Source organism: Linepithema humile, chromosome 4 (genome assembly GCF_040581485.1).
Source record: "Linepithema humile isolate Giens D197 chromosome 4, Lhum_UNIL_v1.0, whole genome shotgun sequence".
Taxonomy (NCBI): Eukaryota; Metazoa; Arthropoda; class Insecta; order Hymenoptera; family Formicidae; genus Linepithema; species Linepithema humile.
Genome location: NC_090131.1, coordinates 24,997,374 through 25,018,800, shown reverse-complemented (window position 1 = coordinate 25,018,800; position 21,427 = coordinate 24,997,374). Strand labels below are relative to the sequence as shown.

Genomic DNA, 21,427 nt, shown 5'->3' with positions numbered 1-21,427 from the left:
TAATCCTTTTTATAATCCTTTAATTATCGCTGTTCCATCGCAAGTCGAGCGATAAATATATATCATATGCATTATTTATGAATCTCCGTGTCTAAAATTGCGCGTTCCACAAATAAAAAAAAATAGACAACTTTAAATTGCATTTATGTTCGATTGTCATGTTTACGATAACAATTTACGGTAATCAATGCAACACGAGATATCAATGCGTAATTGACTGAAATTTCTTCATCAAGAGCATTTAAAAATTTTACGACGTTATATCTGTCTCGCGACAAGAGTTACGTCTCTTTCTGAATTAACTAGGCCAACCCTTCCATTTCGTGCGCTCTTGAGAAGGCGATTTCCCGTTACATCGTTTCCCTCTCAAATGCAGGCGCGTATTATTTGAAAGCGTACTCTGACGAAACCAATGGAAATCTGAACTTGCCTCTCGGCGGCCTCGGGCGGGTTGCGGTCTCCGCGAGATGACTGGACCAAGATCGCAGTTAATTAGTGCGCCGTTGCGGGTGCACTTTCAATTCAACGATAAATGCTGCCGTCACCGTCGGTTCGCCGCGTCACCAATAATGTCGCTAAATTGATTTCCTCATGAGACGGACTTCACGAACGGATGCACTTTACATCGTCTAGCATCCGCAAATTTTCCGGCGCCAGATCAAACGATCGAAATCATCGACAATTTGTCAGCTATCACGTTGCGCGCAATATTAGCTGAATTGTTGTCGAGTGATACTGCTGTTCTCCGAGCACTCGCACAGCGGTGTAATTCTGCACTTTTCGAATTAGCGCAGTTTCATCTCCGATTACAGCATCTCGACGTGCCTTCGTGGAAATTCGACGCGATCGCGCGCGCGCTAGATCAATCTATGCCGGCTATTCGATCTGACGCGGTTACGTAGAGATTGATGTATCGATCGCTATCTTTTCCGCGGCGGTGACCGTCGCCGCAAATGGCGTGTAACGCACTAAGCGCGCGAGATACGTTAATGCACTCGAGATAAACGGGCCGTCGCGTTTATTGCGTACATCCAGTGTAGCACGCAGTGCAGGTCGGTTAAAAGCCCTCGGGGTTATCGTTCGCAAAGGTGCGATAAGCGCGCATGTCGGAAAATGGATAATAATAACGTTGCATAATAGCATGCGTAAATTATGTCTTGACAACGCGCGCTGTGACGATACTTCCAATCGCGATTACTTTCCACGTAGCTTTCGACAAAAGCGCGGTTGTTTACAAAGTACGAAACTGCCGCCACGTCAGATTACGTCTCGCGCTGTCGGTTTCGATCATTCCGGATCATCGGCGATTTTTCTCAAACACACAAAACTTGGTAAACATCGAGTTTCAAAAATGAACACTCGCAGAGAGAAACATTCACATAACAAACGCTGCCAAGTCATGAGTGACTACGTGGGTGTGTTAAACCGGAAAACATCATCTTTGAGATTTTTAGCAATTTTGGAACGTCAAAAAACGTGCGCTTATCGTCGCGTCCACTGTCAATCGTCATCGATCATTGATGTTATCGCCATCGCTGGATAGACGCGTCGGGCGGGCGATGTCAAACGGTCGCGACGAAAATTTACATTCACGGCGATCGCGGCTCCCGGATTTGATCGTTTATCTTCGCGGCGAACGGAAGACGCGACGAACGGACGACAGCGACGACGACATATCCGCTCGCAGCGACGGCCGGCGTTGGACTGCCATCGGCCGCCACTGTCAAGGGGTCTTATCGACGGCGGGATAGGTCGTGTTCTCTATGCGGCTTCTCGTGCATTTCCATTGACGGAATTACTGTCAATGAACCTTTCGTTTCGCCGTGGCAATAAATCGCCGGTGTTACTACGTTACAGCAGCGTATACTGGGGTCGTATACCGGGGAGGGGTATTCGTCGCTCGATATATTTCACGAATTAACTGACCCACCCTACTCTGTTCCTTGGTGTCTGCCAAGCATAGCTATAAAACTGTGCCACTTAATATAATACGACCAGAAATCTCTGGACGAGATATATATATTTTTAAAGCAATGCGTTATAGCGTTCGGAGTGAGGTATGAGAAGTGAACTTGCGGATAGCATGCGATAAGAAGCGTATATATATTTGGAGTTCGAGTTTAATTGACACGATTATGTAATACGTTTGCTTATTATATTGCAAAAATACATATTCATAAAAATGGAGAAAAAGTTGTTAAAAAATCGTAAAATTTTAAAACAAAAAAATATCTACAGAGATATTGCAGAATGTAAAAGAATGTTTAAGAATGTAAAATGAATTAATCAAATCTCTTGCAGGCAAAACGTAACATTGAATTAATTATGCATCCCCCCAAAAAAAAAGAAAGCGGAACAATCGGAAAAAAACGGTAAAAATTCGTTTTACAGTTAAAATTCAGCCAAAAAGCTTTCATTTATTGAATAAAAGAGCAGAGGTCAATGATGACTCATCGCTGCTATTGTAAATCCATCAACGCGATTTGATAGAATCATCTCGATGTAAGTTACGTCCGAAACGAAGATCACGAAAAGCTTTTCGCCGAAACACTATCCATTGTTTACCGCGTTTTCATCACGACGACGTCGATGTTTCGTCGATTTAACATCGTTAAACGGAGCAGCGTACGAACTCGCTCGTATGCGAGATACTACATCTTGTTATTTTATCACATATAGCCGTGCTCTAACCTCGAGTTCTTTATAATGCACCTCGTACGAGAGAAGCGTTACGTAAAGCTTCTACTCGCGCTTTGTTTCTTTCTTTCCTTGCGCATTGATTTACAATTAGGATTATACGTATATAAGGCGAGTCTGATTATATGCATTCCTATAAACGCTGCTGCTCCATTTAGATGCAAAATGTAGTACAGATAAAAAAAAAAAAAAAAAAAAAAACGACGAAAAAAGAGAAGGATACACGCTGTAAATTAAAGAAACAGCGCGAAAAGGAAAATACAAGGATACAGTAAAAAAAACAGAGAGAAAAATAATCTGATAATGAGAAATGTAAATCCGATTTATATGTATATTTATCAAATATTGTTGAGAGGACGCGAAGAATGCCGATTAATTAAGCGGCGAATAAATAATCAATTTTTATTATTCAATAACTATCAAAAGCTTGTCCACTTTAATAATAATTTAATCTGAAGTTTACGTAGTAAGCAGAGTTACCTAGTTAGCGAGATGTTTTATCTTGTAAATTTAAAAGTTACGTAAAAGTGTGACGTCTAAGAAAATTTTTGCGGGTAAAAGCTCGCCTCTAAATTTACCGGAGAGCACTTCTCTAAAGTTTCACGCAAACCTTACAATCGAGTTTGTGCAAAATAATCATAAAAATATCAAATAATAATATATTATATAATAAGATAAATTTATATGTAATAAATTTAATAAACATATACTTTTAAGAGCTATAATATTTTCGGAGTTTAAGTTCAACATTTTGCATCTATCTATTACTTTTTTACATGCTACTTTTAGTTTTTGAGTGCAACAATATTAACGCTAAGTTGCGAATGTCAAGTGCAAAATCTTAAATTTATGCAAACAGAAATAAATGATAATCTTCTTTATGGATTATTAAAACATATTGCCATGTTATACAGCACATCAATGCAGCAATCGTCGAAATCAATGATCATTGACGTTTCCGACTAATTAATTATTGGGCGTACCGCGGTCGTTAATTATTACCGGCGCCTTTGTATCTCAATTAAATATAACATGTTCAGACAAATGCTCGTTGCAAGTGCAATTTTCATAAATAACATAGTATAACAATGCTCAATGAAAGCGCATTAAATTGATTGAACCCTGCAACCTGGATTCTCAATGGCACAATCAAATTACATAAATTTGCGGTTTCTACAACATAAATAATATTTAGATCTGTACAATATATAAGTACCATTAATTAAATTGCGAAAATATTATTAAGTAAATAAATTAAATGTACTGTTCACTTGGTTTTAATCCACGCTTAAATTGTCGAGAAAAAAAATACAAGATAAAACAATAATAATTTTTTTTTAAATATGCTGCGCTTATTTATTCTAAATTTAAATAAATATTATCAAAGTATCTCTAAACAGATGAGACATTGCAGGCGTAAATTGGGCGACAATAGTCGCAGTATATTATTTTTGTCGTCAACGAAAGTTACGTGTCTACTGACAACAAGCACTAGGGCGAAATTGATTGCTACGGTTTAACAAACAGGATTATCCTAAAATGCAAGATAGCCAAGTGCTTCCCTAATTCACGATGATCTCACAGCGCCATTATTTCGGCTTACGGTGACTTGCTCCGCGCAAACCGCAATGAAACTCGTACAAGTCCAGGACAGGTCGACATCGCGTTATAGGTCACAGGTCGCGTGATATTGAAAACGGCACGTTTCGATGCGCATAAAGTGGGATCGATTTTAAAATCGGGCGTATCAGGAAATTGGTCTTTTGTTTGCGTTACCGGCAACATGCGTCTGCCATCATCACGTTAACATGAATCACCATTAATTCAATACAATATGAAACGCGTCCCAACAAAAGCTTGTTAATTTAAAGCGAAGTGTTCTCATTCTTTTTGTTCATAAAATCTGATAAAATGATAAACTTTAATCTTCTTATTCATCTGGATTTTTTTACCTTTGTGTGATTGCTTGTTTAATTATAAATTATAAATTCATTATTATAAATTCATTATAAATAGATATATTGACTTTAAAGATATAAAAATAATATATTTTGCATTATCTAGAGAGAAAAAAATAAGCAAATGGAAATGCAAATCAAGCTCTTTTACACCAATATTTTGTTAACGATGTAATTTAAAAATGAGATAAAGTTGTTAATTGTTATGATAAGAGAGCGAAAGAGTTGAAAAAGAAGAGAGAGCTGATAATAATACTTGCTCATCTCTCGGATGTAGTTCTCACGAGATAATTAAGGCGTGCTAATAGCTCTGCTATCTCATTGTTTTAAAAATTTATTCCACTTACAACATCACACACAATGGACTCATTCCGGGTTGAAAAAAACTATATGATACACGAGCAATGCATGGTGTCGGTGTTTTCCCGCATATCGATTTTTACCGATTTTTGCGATGGAAATAGTTTTAATATACAGACAAAATCCATGCAGTTTGCGCATATTGTTGCGTTTTAAATAAAAGAACGCGTACGATATATTCGTGCAGTTCTGAATCACTGAGTTTGTTTGGAATATTAAATTATTGAAATTGTCTGACTAATATTAAATTTTGGAAGTCAACATCAATCACTTGAATTTATTTTATAACTGATTATTCCTTAATTTATTTAGAAATCATATTTCCCCAATTTAGAATTTACTTCGTTGCTATTATAATTATAAAAACGCAGCTTCTTAATTAATAAACAAACGTATAATATACATAGCTGTAATCTAATTGATAAAAAAACAAGAAATAAAAAATAATTGATTAAAATGAAATGTTTGTCTACCTACGAAGATCTAAGAAACAATCTCAATCACAAAAATCAATCACTAAAGATGCCTATAGCTTCTTCCATGAAATACGAGATTTTCTGAGAGCGAATATAAATTTAACGATCTCTGTGAATTTTATGCGAAATCACGTCTATCTATCCGACATTATCTTGCAGCATAGACATGATGCGAATGATGAAGTTGTAAAATTTTACGATCCTACGAGGTCGCGATAAAAACATCGCAAAATAATACGTTATCACGATTACACATACATTTACTTACGCGTTCCGCCGCGTCTCCGTTTACCTTTTTAACGTTATGCAGGCATCAAAAGTTACATCGTTCCACCCGTTTTCCAAACGAACGAGCTGCTCATCGTATTAATTTTTACCAATTTTGCGATTGGCCGAATTCAACTTATTTATCTTTTTACATTTCAAAAGTATTTTCGTATCTTGCGCAACTGAGTAAATGTTTGCTTCGATTTCGATCAGTTTGTTTTGTTTGAAATTTGACATATCATACAAAAACATTTTTGTTCGAAACCTTTAAAAGGGAGAAAATATTTTTATTAAATTATTAAAATTAGAATTAAAATTTGATTTATCTATTAAACCTGCATCTTATTAAACTCAAGACTATCGTAAAACTTTATTAACATTAGAATATTTGAAAATAATTATTTTATCTTTTTTTATTTCCGTTCTTTCATTTAGAAATATATATTTAATGTTTAGAAATATTAAAATAATTACAATCTTAATTTTTTTATTTTGTAATTAAATATAATTACAAAATTAATTTTTAAGAAATCAAAAATTTTTTATTGTTTAAAAAATAAAGCTATCTCGACTATTCTAGCGTGAGCTTTTTCGAGCGAGCAATTTGAACGTCATTGCTTTGGGAAGAGAGTGCAGCTTAATATCGACTGTGCGACTATTTCCCTCGTTTTCCTCGTTTCGCATGGAATTACGTTACGACCAATGTCGCAAACGCTTTGCACGACAGTTGTACGAACGCGCGTTTCCATTTCGTCGAGCTTTTCGCTTTTTCCTCGTCGCGAAACTGGTGCGACGACCGTATCGAATTCTGACGTACGATCCAAGCTTAGTACGGGACAAGTGAACACGATTCATTCTTTTTTTATTTCCTTTTTCGTTTCTTCGCGCTTACCACAGGAAATACCACATCGTGAATGAAAATTACGTCGCCAACCGTAACGGCCTCCCACGCCGATTAACACGGTCTACTTCCATCTTTCCCCGATCGAAATTATATTCACGTCTACATTCAATTGACCACGTCGACAGAATTTTGCTTTTTTATTTCGCGCGAAGTTTGGACGAGGTGTATAAAAGGTAAACATATCGCCAATTATTTAGTAAAGTAATTCTAACATAATTATCCAATATAAAAAGAATTTGTATGAGCTCTTCAATAACAAAAAATTTATATTCTTCAAAAAGAATTCAAAATTTAGAAACTCAGCTCCTTTTTGTAAATATGTTAAATAATACAAGCATAGCTTAATTGCATAATTATTCTATTTCGCACAGCAGTTCTTATGAATGAAACATAAAGTGTCCGTATCAAAAAATAGTTGTCAGATACGTAAAGCACCTGTTTTCGCAGTTTTAAAAGAATAATGAGCAAAAAATTCTCGACATCCAATAATTATAGTGTTGCTTTATATGATAAATAATTCTTTTTGCACGCGAAAGTAACTTATCTATCTCGATTAATGAAACCGGTGCAGCAATTTCCCTCTGTCCCTACATGTAGTATGTTGATAAACGATTGACGGCTCTCATTTTTCTTTGTGGCGGTCGAGATAGAACACTTCTCTTTCATGAGAACGGAAAAATTTCTCATAGAAGGTTCGATTTATCCATCTATCGGGCATGTATTAAGTCAAGATTTCCAATTTATCTCTCGCGATGTTATCGTCTTCAATATGGAAAAGCCGTAAATGTAAATATAATGGCGCGAGACTACCGTGTCTCTCGATAGGTTTACAACAGTTTTTTCTTTGTTAAATATTATAATATGTATAATTTTAATATTTCTCTATTTAAATATATACATATCAATTATTATTATTTGTCATCTTATAATTAAAAATTATTGTAAAAACACGCACGGTTTTTAGCTTGTACTAGGTGCGCAACTAAGTTTCCGGGTTTCACACATGAATGGCGCTAACGATACATGTAGTCGATATACATGTCTAAAGTTGTGTTTTTTTATTAACTTGGACATCTGTCAACAATAACCAGTCATAATACCAACACATATTGCAACGCAAAAATATTTTTTCTAACAATAAAGATGTCGAGTTTTGTGCCAAATAAACAGCATTTGCGGGAAGCTTTGCTTTTCTGCTTCAACTTGAAAGAAAATGCAGCTGAAGCACGCCGTTTGCTTGAGAAAGCCTACGGCGAACATGCACAATCGAAAACTACTTGTGAAGATTGGTTTAAACGCTTTAGAAATGGCGATTTCGACACTGAGGACAAGGAGCGCTCCGGAAGACCAAAAACATTTGAGGACGCCGATCTGCAAGCGTTATTGGATGAAAATGATACGCAAACACAAGACAACAACAACTGATAAATTTGAACCATGCATTGCTCGAAAAACGGCCAGAATGGGACACGAGACACGAACGAGTGATATTGCAGCACGACAACGTTCCGTGCCATCGCACTTCCATCGTCCAGGACACCATCAAAACGCTGAAATGGGATCTGCTACCGCACCCGCTGTATTCACCAGACCTGGCCCCTTCCAATTATCACTTGTTCCGGTCGATGGCACATGGCTTAGCTGGGCTACACTTGGCCAATTTCGAAGAAGTGCAAAACTGATTGGATAAATGGTTTCGATGCAAAGACGCGTCGTTTTATCGTCGCGGTATTCATGTATTGCCAGAGAGATGGCAAAAATGTGTAGCTAGCGAGGGACGATACTTTGAATAAACCGTTTTTTGTATTTCTCTTGAAATTTTCCATTTTGCATTGATAAAAAAAAACCCGGAAACTTAATTGCGCACCTAGTATCATCCACCTAGTCCGCATTACTGCGTATGCTAGCTAGTTAGTTAATATTATATTTATCTCATCTATTTTCAAATTCAGCGCTTTTGAAACTGTCGTTAAAATCGATATTCCGCAGCGTTTTAAATTCACATCTCATTAAAATTTATAATGTTTCAAAATTGGACTTACAAGCGCTTTCAAAAGATTAGATATTCATTTCTTTGTAAAAACTTAAACTAGGATATATCTCAACAATAATTTTCCGATAAAACTTTCAGACGATTTAAAAAAAGATCTTTTGTTTTCATAATTCGTTAAAACGTTTCTGAACGCTTCTGAAGTTAATTTGCAGTACATAAAAAATGTATGCAGATAAAAAACATGAAAGATAAAAATTATAAGGTGGAAAATATTCCGCGATTTTCGCATAAATTTTCTGCTGCTACGTCAAAGAGTATTCATGATCAGCAGAAAACGAACGGGATCACTGTTCTATTAATTAACATTCCTAATTAAATAGCGCGCGCTAATAACGTGAAGTCGTGCTGCTACCATTTCGTAAATTTACGCGCGTGTGCGGCAACTCATCTGTTTGCTGCAACGAAGACGATAGCATATTACGTAAACACAGTGGCAAGCAATATCGCGCCTCAGGACGGGCTTGGCAGATATTAAAGTCGCCGGATATTATCATACAACATTGCTACTCGACTGTCCTGGGCCGCGAAGATATGTCCCTAAATGCGAACGCAATTGAATAACTTTGGCAATTAAAATCTGGATCGTTAAATGCCTTCTAGTCCCACTTAGTGATCCAATTAACTCTTTACTGACGGGGTATGAATATGTTCCATGATCCGTGAAATGTGGCCCCGATATCTCGGTAATTCACAGATTCGCTTGTTACGATCGCACTTTAGTTCAAATAATTAAAAAATGATTTAATGATTTTTAACTTAATCAAAATTTAGTCCGAAAATAAAAGTTTTTAAATTGTGCATATATTCTTATTTTTTATTATTCTATTATTATTATCAGCAAAGACAAGCACATTTCTTCTGAATTAAAATTTTTAGTTTTAGAATTTAATCAATAATAAGTACAATGAGAAAATGCATTCCTTTAATTGTTAAATTATAAATTAATTGTTTGCTTACATTTTAAATAATATAAATAAAATGTGAGAACTTTCTATTTTATTTTTTAATATTATTATCTCAAATAATAAGAGCAATAATTGTTTAAGACGTTTTGTATATTTATTTTTAGATCCTTAACATATTTCGTGCCGCGTACTTAAATTAATCTATAAATTAAGTCAGCAATTCTGACAATGAGATTCATCAGTATGAAATCTTTTTAACTTCCTGATTTATGTAATAACACGAAAGTGCTGGGAATTGCAAAGAGATTTCGTAACGGTGCGATTATTAATTTAATTATATTCAGAGAGGATTTTTGCTCATCTCATAATGAAAAGATATCTACAGATACGTAACAGTAATTAAGAAATTTTAATTACACAGATTATTATCTTGTTAAACAAAATGTTAGAAATATGCCTTGTGAAATTTAAGACAATAATTTAGAAATAAGATATGATAAAGCTTTTCTAAGAGACGACAGAAATTGCAGGAGACGTACTGTAAGGATGTCCCAAGACATTTGTACGGAATCGCGCAGCAATTAAATATATCGTTTGTCAGTGGGATCCGTTTGTCAAGCTTTGGGAACCGGCAGATGCTAGCGACTTTAAATCAAAACGCTTTGTTAAAATGTTGTGTACTCGCAACATAACGTCATTCGCTTTCTCAAACCTAATTAATTTCTTCAGTTACTCTTGTTACATTAATTATTCATTAAAAACTTGATATTTTATAAAAAAATGTTTCTGTTGCAAATTGTTCGACTATTTTCTTTGTGATTACGGAAAAAACAAGTACAAAAAATTATTTAATTTATCAGATTTAATAGTAAAATAAGGATTTTGTGATGTTTGATTGATAGGATAAACTCTGGCTAAACTTCACGTAATTAATATTGTTTACACGATTGCTGCTTAAATGATCTTGCCAATTTTATACTGAGAAAGTGGAACAAAGTTTAAAAAATAGATTGCTTAATTTACCACCAAGCGTGCGGCGAGTTAGCGGGCTTAAAATTAAAATTAATTGAACAAACCCGCTGTCACTCTTTATGATTGACATTAATTTTAGTATTATCTTAACTTAATTATTATGACACTCGAGAGATTGACTTGGCGCTTCTGAAAACGTACTTACAGTTTTTAAATTCATGCAACGCTAATCAGATGATTCGGTGTAATTAAAACCAATTTATGTAAACTTGCTTTTAATATTATATAATAAGAATATGTGTAAAATAGATATGCATATAAAAAAACACCTGCTGAATATTTTTGACTTTACATTTTATATTTAATTTTTAAGTTTTAAATCAGAATACTTTTAAATAAAATAATTATTTATTTATTTACACAAATATCAATTTTAATTATAAGTTTTATTCGAGTAACGCAAAAGCTCAACAAAAATTAGTTTTACTTCTGTTTGATCAGATCAGAAGCATATGATTCAAATGCGATATATGTAATAAATATTTTTATAGTAAAAAGTGATTTTAAAAAAAGAAAACCATATAAAACATAAAAATGCATATATTCTAATTGTTTCAAAGATAGAAAACAAAAGCTATCAGACTGTATTAGTTTCTAGTTCATTTCTGATTAAAAATAAAATTCATTATTTCTCCCAATTCACATATAAACTACTCATTTTCTTAAATTCTTTTTTTGGAAATATTCTCATATATTTTTTTATTAAAAATCTGATTAGTATATCTGTCATCTATCACACTTATTATGAGTCTATTATCATGCGTCTCGTTAACATCCTGACATCTTTTACCTCGACTGTAAGCTCATCTTACCTCTATTAGAGCTTCTACGGTTTAATGATGCGTTTACTCGTAATCTAATCGATAACGTAACACGAGAGATTGTAGGAGGATACCGTGTATTTATACCGACGATTAGACAAAATCGCACGCCGCGCTTCGCAGAGGGTGGCGTAGCACGCAATATCGCGCGAGAATCTGTTGGAAATTGTTGAGCGCGAAGGATTACGGTTTGATCCTTCGATAACTCGACAACTGGCAGCTCGTATTTGCTCGACAAACGAACGTCTCAGGGCATCTTGTATTTGAGCAGTTGCGCTCGTAAAGGAAATGCATTCAGTTGCCATCAGCTGAATGAAGCTAGCTATAGCTAGATTTAGCAAACGAGACTATAGGGCAAGATTTCGCGGCTTCAGGAACACAAGTGTCGCATGAGAGTAATACAAGTGCTGAAATACTTTCTTTTCTCTCATTTTCCAAATAAAAAAAAGTTTAATAAAATCTTAACCGGAGAGAGCTATAAAACTTAAAGATATCTTTGTTTTGCGCTAAACTCATTTTTTCAATTAAAATGTGGTTTTTACAAATTTTTATAAATTATTTACATATCTTATCGTTTATTATTTTAATTACATGTACGTCTTAAAAAAATTAAATAAAACATAAGATAAAATAAATCATGAATTTACTTTTTTAGTTGATATTTTATAGCATTATTAATATATATTTATAGCAATAATTAAAAATGCTGTAATGCACTTTTCCCAGATTATGTGTAATATTATTATGATAGAATAAAATTGTGCTTCAAAAAATTCAATGTTTTATAAATTTCACAGCAATCAAGCATGAAAAATATTAGATAATTTAAAAAATATCAATAGGCGTAGTCGTGTTTCTCATTAAATTGCGCTCGACAAGCAGCAAAGTTAAGTTATGACTAAAAAAGCATATGTACATATTCTTCGAAAATAGACATAAATAATAAATACTTTTCGAATGAAAATGATGAATAAATTCACTTACCGAATTATACAGCTTCGCCAATCGCCGTCTCAGCGCCACATGTAGGTTAAAGTTACATCGTCTCCAACCACACGAAAAACGCAAACTCGAAAACACAAAAAATAATGATCGCATTTGATAACTGATACTTTTCAACAATCGTCCGATACTTTCTACGCCACTCCCGATCATTGTTTACACGCGTGAATCTATTTTAATAATCAAATATTGCAAAAACTGCGGAGCCAGCACGTTTCCGTTGTGATGCGATGCGACGCGACGCGGGAAAAGGCCGTAATGCGGTGAAAAATTGTAAAGTAGCATTAATGCGCATGCGCATTGCTATTCGCGCGCTACCTTATTTTGAAAATATTTGTAGCTAAATTTAGTTATTTTAATCCCACAGATAACTTTACGCATATAAATATGATCTCTTATGTGCTCTCAAATTAAACTATCAATCTATGACAGTATATTTTGTGAATAAAAATTTTAAAAATGTATAAATATATACAAAATTGGTAATTATTGTTCAAATTTTTACTTCAACCCGCCAACTACATTAGTCAAATATATATTAGTCTAATAATGTACTAGTCAAATGCAAGACTAATAATATAATTATAAAATGTTTATTATTGTATAAATATTATGCGTTAATATAACGTAAATTATTATACATTGCATGATTCAGAATTTATATAATTAAAATTTGCATAATTATGAAAGAAAGAACATAAATCAAATAATATCACATTTTATAACCTATAAGAGAGAAATGATAATAATGCATAAATAAATAAACATTATATCCCATAAAATTCATACAAATTATTTTGTATTATCCCAACGATATTGCAATTATAATTTCAGAAATGATAATGTATCGCATTTTGATGGCGAGAGTAATACATGTACACAATCGAGATTATGTATATCAATTTTATTTAAACAATATCTGTTTCGTTTAATATAATACAATATGTGTCATTCTTCTGTTCACGTTCACGCGACATTCATTGTACATTCTCTACGCATGCTAACTTCTAGCACAAAAATACGGGAATAATTTGAAGTCTCTTGCTCACAATCTCACGTACGTATACACACACGCATACACATTCTCTCTGCTTCGTTTTTTTTTTATTTATTTTTTTCGCTCTTTCAATACTCTTCTTCGTACTTTAGTCAAGATGAATTTTCTAGGCAAAATCTCATTTGCCATTCTCTTTTGACAATTATACTTAATTCTCTTGACTATTGTGACTTCTTAATAACGTTTATCCTTTGCATATCACGCGATTTTCAAATGTCATAACCATTCACGAGCAAATTGATAGTGCAATAAGTTAAATTTAATCTTTATTCGAGTTACATGTGATACGTACGTTGCGGAATGTAAAAATATAACAAAAAAATTCATATATAACAGACAAAATTATCATTCCACAAAAAACTGCACATTATGGATAAAATTATTATTAAATTTTACAAATCCTGCAAAAAGTAGAGAATGCCTTACTTTTACACTGTTCATTTATGTATTGTTAATTCTAAAAAATTATTCTTGCAGTCATACGACAAAGAAATTGAAATATATTCTGTTTCTGATTGCACGTCAAGAGCAGATGATCTTTTACTTCGGCTGCGCATTCGAGGATTTTATCACAAAGAGTGTCTGTCGAGAGATATTTTACTCTTAATTCCCATTGTTCACAAGGGACAAAAGTAGAATGCTTATGTAGATTTTTTCAATTTTAATTTAAATGTAATTGAGGTTCATTATGGAAAGTTCTTCTCAGACATTAAAAATCCTTAAATGCACATTCGATCAAAGTAATTCTATATCCGACAAAGAATTTCATTGTCAAGGATCAATCAAAAATGGAATGAATATTCGTTGAGAGTAATCCTATATCGGACAAAGAATTTGATTAGCGAGAGCCATTGAATGATCTTAAATAATCTTGAGAAGTAAAAGATTTTTAGTCTGCCGTCCTGTTCGAGATATATGCAAACTCGAAAATCACATTTCATAAAATACACGAGAAAAAGCTCGCGGATATTACAACCATCCATTCGCAGTCATGCTCATTTTTTTTTATAGACTAGATAAAGCTGCATATATGATCGAATGATACGGTATGTGCATGTACAGATTTACAATCACTTATGCTCTTACGTGTTGCTCGATGCACATATAATTCGCAAAAATTTCTCAAAATACATCCGTGTTTCTTCTCCTCACAATCGTTTCCTCGGCTTAACTTCCGACAACACTTCAGGAAAATTTAGTACACACGCTGGGTTCTAAATATCGATAGCATGGTGCACACATGTGTTAAATGTATCTCCTAATGCGCGCATTAAAACGTTTAAACAAATTCAAAAAGTATAAAATATAATATTAAAGTGAGTTATAAAGTCAGAAGTTATACTTGGTGTTCGTGGCATTTATATAAGGCTAAGGAATTATACTTGGTATTCGAGAAGCTTAAGCTAGGATACGCAATTTCCTCTCTAATATAAATATAATAAATACTATCTTATATAATTTAGATAAATTGTACAATTCAAATATTATAAATAAAATATAAATTTTGCACATTTATATATAATATATAAAATACAATATAAAAATTTGACACATGTGCACAGCATGAATAATCGATACGAAATCTCGATCGGTTCTATCAGCGATATAAAATTGTCTAATTTAATCACTGTCCCAATTTGTTGAGACCGCAATGACAACTAGTAAAATGACCAGAAAGCTCTACAATTCTTGATTGATAATTTTAAAGTACATACAACGAATCGTTTAAGTGCTCCACGCAAAACATTCGCGTGATAAATCCTAAGAAATGACTTTACATTTGCAATACATCTTTCCAATCGAAAAACTTCAGTGATTCTCTATTTCACATGCTCTGATTTTATGAAAAATAAAGAAATAAGGATAAAAACTTTTTCGGGGGTGTCGCAAAAAACAAAGATATTATTCGCATTTGTCAAACTAAGGAAATAGTTTTAACATTTAACAGTGCGCCAAGTCGAAGAAGTCCAATTCTCGAAACTGTCGTTGATCTAAGCATTTTCTAAATAAAACACAGCGAGAAACGCTCATAATAACGTTAATAAACAAAACAATTCGATTATAAAATAACTCAATCAAAAAGAAAAATCAAGTACCATTTCCAACTTTTCGTACGTTCTTTGAAAACGAGCGGATTAATGCTTTTAAGATACAAATCGCTTCGGAAGCATTCCTCCTTTGCTCTTCTTGAAATAAACGTTTCTTTTCATGCGTCATGTGTCGTTATGTACAAATAATGAGCTTACATATAAGATGAAAACGATCGTTATTAAGCTCGAGCGACTTTAGCGGGCGGTATGCGAAAGATGTCAAGTGTCCAAAACGGAAAATAAGTTTCTAACTAAATAACAAGTTATACGACAGCAATTTTAATCATTCTTGACAACATCCAAAAATCGCCGCATTGCAACATAACGCAAATAATTTAATGTCACAATACAAATTTCCGAATGATCCGAAATCGTTTCGACACTTAAGACATCTCGCTCTTTTTAATGACAGTATCAATAAGAGTTGGTAGTCTCAGACTTACACTGCGTATACGCGTCGCACAAACACGCGTTTATCTTTGTGTTTCCACTATTCGTTTCTCAAAAATGCTCGTAAGACTTGCGCCGAGAGATTGGAATTGTTGCATCACTTATTCCGCTGGCTTACAGACTTTTATCAAATAGTTTGTTTTACGCTTACGCTCGAATAAAAATAAATATTTCCGATTGTGTCCTAGAAAAATTGTTGCAAGCTATGTATAATATATATATAATATATATATTTATATATATTTATATATATATATATCGCATGTACTTATCTACTTATCGATTATTAAGTATTCTTATACGTCCATCTATGTTCCCGGTCGGTGTGAGAAACCGATAGTCTCCCTTATTCTGTAAATTCGAGCTTCGATCACATCCTGACGTTGCGTCTACCGATTCGTATGCGCTCGTATTAAGCATTATCGTTCTCTGTCCGAGTCTCACATACCGGCGCTTAAGAATTCTTAACAGCTAAGATCGGTGACTCGAGTGATCCATAGAAACGGATATATTTCACATCATTGCTTCCAATTCTAAAATCTATCTCTTACGATTAAAGAATCTAGAGACCTCGCCTATTAAGAAAGACTATGACTGAATGCTCTTTGAATTCTTCGCGGAGAAGGAGATCCCTCCGGTCATTTTTTTTCCTCTATCGAGAAAAGAAAATCGAAGAGACTCGATGGACCGCGACGGGACTTTCGCGACGTTCATTCGCCCTTTCGCTTATCTTTATCTTATTAGACAAATAGTACACAAGTAGGCTAATCAGGTAATCCAGCCGATCTGCACAAATTTTGCTCTAGTTATCTTTCATAAATTTAGTTCTAATATAATTCTATTACACAATTCACTATTTTATTCTACTCTGTCTCCGAATATAGTCTAATATTCGGAGAAATATACTGACGTTTATACAATATGCCTTCACTCATTTAATCGAAAAACCGTTCCTCATCTTGCACGCATGCATATAAATTTTATGTACCATATATATGTACATGACAGGTTCTTCATCGTATTTGGAACTTTCCTCTTAGCGGAAAACTATTGATAGAAGATTTTTGCAATTTTCCTAAGTGTGTCAGGTAAGTGAAGGTGAGAAAAGTGAATATGTGTGCAGAAGTGTACTAACTATTCTACTTTTATATTACTTAAGCCTTCTGAGAGAGTCTTTCGCGAGCGATGAACAACGTCGATCCCGTCGCGATCGCGAACAACACTGGTGCGCGATTTTCGTTGGAAAGAGATAGATAAGAAGAGATTGCGGAATATCGATGATTCGCACGATGTTATCAGTCGCAGAGATCGATCGGCGCGGGGAAGTGCTCCCCGGCTGTCGTCTCGGGGTCGAAGACGAAGCAGATTGTAAAAGATTAATGAAGAAGGAATATTATATTGGCAGTGTTACGATGAACGACAAACGCGACAGAAAATCGAAGCTAGGTTGTACACTAGAGAGCTTTATCCCTCGGAAGCGACTCTCAACAGTAATAATCTACCAACTGTCATAGAATCCAAAGAATGACTTTTAATAGATATTCGTTTGACAATTGAACTTTTCGAGAGTCGACCGGCCGCCAGTAAAACTCTCAAGTGTAGCAGTCTAAGAACGGGGCGAAGAAAAATATGAGCGCCGGTGGAGCGTCGTCCTGATAATTCAAAATCAACACTAAGAACATTCCTTATTTATATGGGCGTTGAAAGTATCGCGAATTCAAACAATATTCCTAACAACACATATTTTTAGTCGATATATTTTACTAATGTAAAAATTCTAGACAAACGATATTTTTAAATGTTTTTCAATTTCGAGTTCAATCCCTTTATTGCCTGAGCAAATTTCCGATCTTTACATGCGGCTGTATAATTCTAACTTTGTTAGACCACCACAATTTACAAACAGTCAATAATAAATATCGCTGATCGCACAGATGTTTGTGGCAATAAGAGGATCGAAGGCGCTTGTTCGTTTATACAAATCAGATGATAAAAAATATTTCCGCAATATACAATACATTCAATAAAATATATTTTAATAAAATATGTTTAATATTTGGCGCTCACAAGAGAAGAGTCGCAATCATCTCCCAAATGAGACTATACTCTTCCGCTACTCGAGTACAAAAGCTGATCGTATCAAAAGTAAATTCGGCAACAAATAATAACCGGATATATTACCGTTGACGAAAGATCATTTTTCAGACGCGGTCAGTAATTACGAATATATTTTTATTTCTAATTGTTATATAATGAATGATTATGTCGAGTGCTATCTAGTCTTCTACGTGCGCAATAACGATTTATTCACATCTATAGAGCTTTCTTTGGTACGAAAAATATATTTGAGATAGAATGCGCATTATCGCTTAAAAAGGAGGGATCCTAATTTATAATACACATTTGCGTCTCTCTGACCACGCCTTTACATAAATTAATATTTTAAACATTACAAAAAAAAAAAAAAAAAAAAAAAAAAAACAAGAAATCATGAGTATTAAATGTTGGAACAAAATGCATTACATTTACGCCAATCCGTAACAAATCATCATTCATTATTTATCTACCTTCTCAACGCACCAACACGGATATAAATACGTACGTCATATCCACAGTAAAAAAAGGAGAAGCTTAACTATTGTAACACAGGTTAACGTATTTATAGGAAAAATATTTAATGTATATGTATGAGTCTCTTACGGTAATAAATCCCTTTTTTTCCATGTTACCACGAAAGTTTCAAGAAGAAAAAGGTGGCTTACATTCTTAATATAAATACGTTTTACGGATGATGAATTGAAGTGCTGAAACTTTCTCTGTATATAATAACTATTGTAACTTCTTGCTAATAAGGTATATAAAATTCTCAAAGTCTTCGTGGTAAGTTATTTTCTCGTACTTGGAACAGTGAGAAGAAAAGTACAAATTTACTATAAAAAAATGGAAGTATACGATATTCATAAATAATTCAATCACTCTTCCCGACACAAGTACAAAATATTAAAATTAACGTAAGAGATGCAAAGATTTGCAACTTCTTAAAAAAAAGTTAAAAACACGCAAATTTTACAAACGCGTCAATTAAATGCTCAGAAAGACAATCGTGCAATCAACGTGCAAAATAATCAGTACCGTTACTTGCTTCATGAAACGAAATTGAATTCACAAATAAGATACTTATTGTAAAGACCGTCTTATCTTTCTCTTATTTGCTAAAGTCTGAAGCATGTGATCGACAAATTCTTTAAAATTTCTTGTTAATTATGTCATTAACTAATATCCTGAGCAGCTATTATGTAACTTATAGGATTCCGATAACAATTCCATCTGCGTATTCGGCCTATTAAGAATTTGTTAAAATCGAAACGAAATTCATTCGTAAATAAAAATACTTAAATAAAAATGCAAGATAATATACGTAATTACAATAAAAAAATTAAAAATAGTCATTTATCATTAGGCATTGTAGTAATTTAATTAAAGTCCTAGTGATAAAATTCTTTTAAATTACTTTTCACAAATTATTGTAAAAGTATGAAAATTTTGAATATTTATTTGAAGTTTTCGTTCAAACGTCAATGTTAATATTCATTTTGTTTGAAATCAATTATCCATTTGCTGTATCGAAAGTGTCGTTTCGGAATTTATCTGAATAATAGAACAACAGACAAAAGATGGGAATTGTTCCAATTTCAGAAATTTTTCCAAATACATAATAGCTGATCCCTGATCCTGCAAATTTTCGATCACGCGGTAAAATTTAGTTGCAACAGTGAATAGAGGTAACAAACTAAGTAAAAGTACTCGCTCGACCGATTCTAATTCACCAAAGGTAGCTGCGACAAATGATTTGCCTTTTATGGAAAAGGAAATGCTGATTTGGCACAGTATTTTAATGCAAAGTACACACATAAGATCGAATACGCGTTTTGTACCTTCTATAAATCTGCTTCGGTTGCAATTGTTATCTCTACTCACTTCGATCGGTTTAGAATATGAATCTTATACATATTCGCTACGAGCAGATGCATGAATAGTGAATTCTGTATCATATTCACTAATTCAAATTGTCCGTCATTTTAATGTCAAATGTCTTTTGAATATCACTATTAACGATCTGTATCTTCGTTCGACAAAAATACAGCCTATTTACAGCTTATGTCGAAGCGTTGTACTTCTTCGAATTCAATCGTTTCAGTAACATTAATGAATCTTTTTAATAACTCTTATGGCATTTACAAGCTTTTATCCGCCGCACATTGAGATTCTAAGCAACTGTTTCCATTAGATTTAACATATTGACGTTTAAGAAACAATAAACTACGGATATGTTATATTTAATTTTTTTTTCTTGCAAGCTTAAGCAAATTTTTATCTCAAAGCTTCTTAACTTTAGAAGATATTTAAAGATGTTTTAAGTTCACAAATCTATATCGTTAATTATGAATAAAAAATTTAAAAAAAAAACAGCAGCGGATAAAAGCTTTTCGAATATGCATGAGGCCAGTTTATCCACACGACCAACATCGTAATTTTTTCCAAGAGAAAACGTAAATCTTCTAATCATTCATATATACAACAATATACAATCGAGATCCAAGAAGAGAACTCGAAAGTCAGCCGAGTGATCGATCGTCTTTCTCGGCGCATGAACGTACCTCATGCAGCTCACGTCAGCAGAATGTGTTAACTTACCGTGAAACGGATGTAGTTAGTCGGAACAATCCATTCGTTTCTACGGCCGAAGGCGTTTCCTCTTACTCGATAAGTCGCGCGTACATCTATATCTAGCATTTAAGCGCTCAGCCAATTATTCGATTCATCCAAAATGTTCGATACACCGATCAATCCCGCGTCGACCAGTAAGATTCTCGTTTAGATTCTTCGTCTTCATATGCGATTATCGTTTCGCACTTCTTCACTCCGCCGGAGTTCGAAGATAAAGGTCCTCTCGTACTGAGCGTGGGCAAGATCACAGAAACAACTCTAAGGCTCATCGTAGTTACACTCCGTCGCGATCTCGCCGCTTGTTTACCGCTAAATGCAGGTAGAATCCGGATGCTGGCTGGCACACTTTCGCGTCTTCTTCGGTTCCTTCATCACCAGTTCTTGTGACGGTCGGCGCGGACTGCCTAGCGTCACTAAAGCGGACGCCACGGCTAAGCCAGCACTCTGTCCGGCTGGCGTGTAAGGCTCGCCGCCAGTTGGCAATCTGACTAGCAGGGTGAGGACCGCCGCTCTGTTGCCACAACAGGGCTCCAATGCGATCGGACTAGGAGCATCCTGTATAGCAAGAAATCCATAAGCAAAAGCTACATTCCACTTATAAGTTACATTCAAATTATAATTCTATTT

General features: G+C 34.1%; 2 protein-coding genes across 7 annotated transcripts in view; both read right to left on the bottom strand.

The window, feature by feature from the left end:
• The window catches only part of Oamb (Octopamine receptor in mushroom bodies), a 115,017-nt gene extending 102,256 nt beyond the window's left edge, over nt 1-12,761 (bottom strand). Inside the window, exon 1 of one of the 4 annotated variants that reach the window (XM_012367658.2) lies at nt 12,458-12,761. The gene's annotated coding sequence lies outside the window, so the exon portion shown is untranslated. Of the gene's footprint in view, nt 1-430; nt 3,057-12,457 lie in introns of those variants that run through there. The other 3 variants (XM_012367659.2, XM_012367653.2, XM_067354422.1) reach the window with 3 other exon arrangements.
• A 603-nt stretch (nt 12,762-13,364) lies between these two features.
• The window catches only part of dsd (attractin-like protein dsd), a 32,147-nt gene continuing 24,084 nt past the window's right edge, over nt 13,365-21,427 (bottom strand). For all 3 annotated transcript variants that reach the window (XM_012367539.2, XM_012367542.2, XM_012367541.2), the window contains one exon: nt 13,365-21,355. In XM_012367539.2, the coding sequence (XP_012222962.1) occupies nt 21,110-21,355 (246 nt within the window). In that variant the 3' untranslated portion in view covers nt 13,365-21,109. The remainder of the gene's footprint in view (nt 21,356-21,427) is intronic.